Source organism: Antrostomus carolinensis, unplaced genomic scaffold, assembly GCF_000700745.2.
Source record: "Antrostomus carolinensis isolate BGI_N321 unplaced genomic scaffold, ASM70074v2 scaffold21237, whole genome shotgun sequence".
NCBI lineage: Eukaryota > Metazoa > Chordata > Aves > Caprimulgiformes > Caprimulgidae > Antrostomus > Antrostomus carolinensis.
In genome coordinates this window covers 3,390-8,397 of record NW_010326887.1, presented here as the reverse complement: position 1 = coordinate 8,397, position 5,008 = coordinate 3,390, and the positions used below count along the sequence as shown (strand labels likewise).

Sequence of the window (5,008 nt, the reverse complement as noted above, 5' to 3'; positions counted from 1 at the left end):
GGCGCGGGGGCCGGTGTGCCGCGATGGCTTCAGGTATGTGGTCAATGGCGTTAACGCTCCGGTGTTCTCCCCGCAGAGCCCGACGTCTTCGAAATCGTTCTCCCCATCACTGTCCTTGTGCTGAGCGATGATGATTTTCTCCAGGATGAGGCTGAGGAGGAAGCAGCCTCAGTTCCCCAGCTGAAGGAGGAGGATGAGCAGGGGGGTGACTTAAACAACAGTGATTTCCTAAAAAGCAGCGTTGCACCGTCAGATGTTGGTAATAATCCGGGCATTTGGGAAGAAAACAAGACTGCTTCACATGAGGATAATAGTACGAAATACCCTGAAGAAGAATGTGTTGCTGAGAGTGGGTGTGACAGAGCAAAATCATCTTTAAGTGACTGGTGTGATGCAAACACAGATAAATACAGTCAAAATTGTGTGTTGCCTACATCGTCTTGCGCAACAGAGCTTACAGAGATAAACGAAACCAGTGACAGCAAAGAATGTGATGGTGGTGATGGCTTTCAGAAGATTCCTCCTCTCCTCTCCTCTGCTGATGCAGCTGACATCATCAAGACAAGCACGCAGTTGACATTGGCAGTGATACCCAAAAATGAAGAGGAAGTTGTCAACATTGCAAGTGTTCTTTCTGATGGCACTCAAGAGAAACAACCAGAAATCCACAAGGAGATGGAGGCAGTTGTTGCAGTGGAAGGTAACTTGTTCATCATACTAGTGCAAGAGTTTTAAGAAATCTGGAAAATCTGTAGTATTTGAAATAGGCAGGAAAGTGTACAGGAAGAATGCCAGACTCGTTTATTTTAGAATGAGCATTTCAACATAGGTCATTATCATATGCAGCAGAAAGAGAATATTGGTTGGAGTATGCTTAGTTCAAAGAATCACAGAATGGTTGGGGTTGGAAGGGACCTCAGGAGATCATCCAGTCCAACCCCCCTACCAAAGCAGGTTCCCTACAACAGGTTGCACAGGAAAGTGTCCAGGTGGGTTTTGAACATCTCCAGAGATGTTCTACAACCTCTCTGGCCAGCTTATTCCAGTTCTTTCACAGATTCCTATGAAAAGTAGTGAAACTGCAATAAATTGGTGCTGTTTCATTCTGCTGCGCTTTGCAGAAGGGCAGCCTTCCATTAGGGAAAAGGATTGGAAAATAAAAAAAGTAGAAGGAGCATCATACTTGTGAGAATGGAGCCCTACCAAAGTTCGGTGACAGTACTTTCATAGGAATTCTGGCACTTTTTACATGGGCAGGTAGTGATAGGACAAGGGAAATGGTTTTAAACTAAGAGAGGGGAGATTTAGGTTGGGTTCTAGGAGGAAATTTTTCGCCCAGAGGGTGGTGAGGCACTGGAACAGGTTGCCCAAAGAAGCTGTGGATGCACCATCCCTGGAGGTGTTCAAGGCCAGGCTGGATGGGGCCCTGGGCAGCCTGACCTAGTGGTTGACAACCCTGTCCACAGCATTGGGGTTGGAACTGGATGATCTTTAAGGTCTTTTCCAACCCAAACCATTCTGTGATTCTGTGATAAAGCTGTTTCATTAAAAACTGTAGGGGATGCAGTGTTGTCCTGTGAAATTCAGAGCTTTGAGTGAAAAGAGGAAATGGAAAGAAGGAGGCTCCTAACTAGAATTTCTTCTCTTAAAATATTTAAATGTTGCAGGGGGAGCATAGAGTGATTAGGAAAGGAGTGGAGATGGGAAAATATTAAGGAAGCAAAAAGGAGTGAAGAGCAAGCAAGTTGTTAGACAATTTGGGATTATTGCTACTAATTAATTCTGAATGTTGATGATATGTAATGTCATCCATGTTACTTTTTATATCCCCCTGTAGATCCTGATTCTTCAAAGAATGGAGACAATGAAGCTAGTAACAGAAGAAGAAAGAGAAGCAAATTTGAAGGTGAAACTCTGAGTTCTCTTTTGGAACATGGCTTGAAAGAAGAACTAGAATTTACTGACAATTGTTCTGCTCCATTTCTTAATGGATGTTCTTCTACTTCAGAAGAATTGCTAAAAGATGTAGGGAAGCTGGAGATGAATGCTTCCACTTCTGCTGAATCAGATACTACTGGAGAGCATATTTATAAGACATTAACATCATTTCCTAAAAAACGATATCAGCAACAAAAAGTTGTTTCTTCTCATGCAAGCCCAGAAGAATTGCAAAGCCAGCAAGAAGGTTTAGCATGGCTCAGTAACAGTGTGACGATCAAACCTCTTTCTAAAGCACCTTGTTCTATAAATAAGCATGAAAGATTGAATTTGAAGTGCAGGTTTTGTAGTTCTGTGTATAAATGCAATGCCCATCTAAAGAAACATGTTTATTCAGCTCATAAAGATAAGAAAATCCATAAATGCTGCTTTTGTAAAAGAACCTTTTTCTTTTCTGTCAACCTTAAAAATCACCTTAAATTTCATAAAAAAATGACTAAGTTGCAAAAGGCAAGAAAAAACAGAATAAATGCGAGAAAAGTTAGGCAGAGGAGATCTAAGAAAAGAAAATCTGAGACCAAGAAAAAAGCAAGTAAATATGATAAATTTTTCATCAAAATTGAAAGGGACTTTACACCTCTGGATGTGCCAGTGAGTTTTTCCTGCAAAATTTGTTTCTTTGCTTCATCAAATCCTAAGATTTTTATTCATCACATGAAGGGACATAAAGAGAGACCACCTTATCAGTGTCCTCAATGTGATTACTCCTGCGTTAGCTTATCCTATCTGTTAAATCACATGTACTGGCATGCTGGGTATAAGCTGTACCAGTGCAGGTTTTGCACCTTTTTTTCATTGTATTTTGCAAGCATGGTAAGGCATACGTACGTACACACAGGGGCTAAACCATATTCCTGTGAGTTCTGCCAGTCCTCCTTCACAAGCTCCACTGCCTTAAAGAGACACAGAAGATTACATGCAGGCAAAGAAACATGCCAAGGGCAGCAACTCGACTTTGTAAATGGCAGAGGGAGAAATCAAAGACCTTTGAAGAATTATACGTGTGATGAGTGTAACATAGTGTTTTACACTACAGGACATCTCAGCTTTCATAAGAAATTTCATGAACAGTTGAAGGCTACTGCTAACGGTTATACAAATCAGAGCAACGAATGTCAGAAAAGGAAAATACGCAAAATTGGCAGTGATTCCCAGAACCCTGTTTCTCTGTCTTTTTCTGGTAAAGAAAATGGTTGTCTCAATGTGGGAATGATGACTTCAGAAGTAAACTTTGAGTGGGCAGGTGATGTGCAGAGCAATAAGAAAATGTGCTTTCGAAAGAAATTCCCTGAGAACGGCCATGGAAGCAACAGCTTACCTGTTACTGAGAATGGATCAGAAGTTCCTCTGAATTCATACAAAACAGACACTGTCATTTACAAAGGGGAACCTCTCTTCGACTCCAAGGCCTCTCACTCACAAGTAGAAGATGATGATGCGCGTCATAGATTTGTGGAAAAAGTAAAGGACACGTGTCCTTCCAATTTATCTACATCCAAAACGTACAAGTGCCAACACTGCAGTTATGCTACTGTTGTTCATAGCAACTTCAAGCTGCACCTGAAAATACATACAGATGAAAGACCATTTGTGTGTAAAGAATGTAATAAGACATTTGAAACATCAAACCATTTGCAGAAACACAACCTTATTCACGCACAGAATGGATACAAGTTTGGCCATTGCCTCTGTGTAGACAGCAATTTAGAGAATCTTGAATTGCATCATGAAATGCATGTAGGCTTGTGTCCAGAAAGAGATTTTGATTCCTCAGAAGGTTCAAACAGTGTCCATTCCTTGCTTGGTTCGGAAGTCTGTGGAGTACAGCCAGATGTCCAGAGGGACGAAGAATATGATTTGTTAGCACAAAGTCAGCCACAATTCTATCAGTGTGCAGAGTGCGAGTACACTACTTATCTTTTAAGCAACCTTAAAATACATGTAAGAATTCACACAGGTGAGAAACCCTTTAGCTGCAGTGTTTGTCAGAAGAAGTTTCGTACTTCCAGTCACCTAAAAAGACACAGAATCACACATTTTAATATATCACATCTCAAGTGCAGGAAATGTGATTATGCAACAAGCAAATGGCTGTCCTTGAAACGGCATCTGGCTTCACACTCTTGCGGGGAAAGCTCATCTACTGACTTTCTTTACGAACAAAAGCAGATACCTGTCAGAACGTACACGTGTGAGGAGTGTGGCTATTTCACAACCCACAATGGAAACCTGAAGCCTCACTTGAGAATTCATACAGGGGAGAAGCCGTTCAAGTGCAGTCAGTGCGCTGGTGCTTTCCGCACATCCAGCCACCTGAAGCGTCACTTGCTGACTCATTTAAAGTTGCGCTGCAGAAGGTGTAAGTTTTCCACAGTAGATAAGCGTGCTTTCCAAAAGCATGTGAAAACACACACCAAAAAGTACAAGTGTGGAAAGTGTAACGTGATGCTGCCTACCAAAAAACTTTTGGAAAAGCATAAGCGGCAACATCAGCTTTGAATGTAAGCTTGGGAATTACAAGCTGACACTCAGTTCTGGAGAAGTTTGCATGTCTTGAATTTCTTTGTTGCTTTATGTTCCCCTGCTCTCCCCAGAATGATGGCTGGTAATGGAGACCTCCAGCATTTTGGTCCAGAAAGTGAAACTCAGGGTACTGGTTCACTCCAGGTTCTTTTGAGAGCTTCAGTTCTAGCACAGACTGTGCTAAGGAAGACCTCGGTGGCACTTTTTCATGCCCAAGTAACTTTTTAATACCATGAGGTCGGTTATGATTTGGCTAGTGTTCATTAGTTTAAACAGCTATTCTGTGCCACTTATTTTCTTGTAAAAAAATAGCAAAACAAAAAAAAAAATCTCTTGTCTAACTGACAGAATGTTTAAAGGGAGGGAGGGAGGGAATTGCACATTATATTTTATAGTCAAAACTTTTAATTGGAGAATTGTAATTGGAGGCTTAATGATTCCTCCCATCTGCTGAAAATTGCATTTCCTACTCACAGGTTCTCACAAA

At 41.3% G+C, this 5,008-nt stretch overlaps 1 protein-coding gene across 1 annotated transcript; it reads left to right on the top strand.

Moving 5' to 3' along the window:
• The first annotated feature begins 23 nt into the window (after window positions 1-23).
• LOC104527905 (zinc finger protein 43) lies at window positions 24-4,497 on the top strand. The gene is made up of 3 exons (XM_029085898.1): window positions 24-33; window positions 77-700; window positions 1,838-4,497. Exons 1-3 carry the CDS (start codon window positions 24-26, stop codon window positions 4,495-4,497), a joined length of 3,294 nt encoding a protein of 1,097 aa, XP_028941731.1.
• The last annotated feature ends 511 nt before the right edge of the window (window positions 4,498-5,008 follow it).

Coding starts and splice junctions, on each gene's coding strand:
- LOC104527905 (XM_029085898.1), top strand. Junction 701..1,837: donor GGCAGTTGTTGCAGTGGAAG/GTAACTTGTTCA, acceptor ATCCCCCTGTAG/ATCCTGATTCTTCAAAGAAT.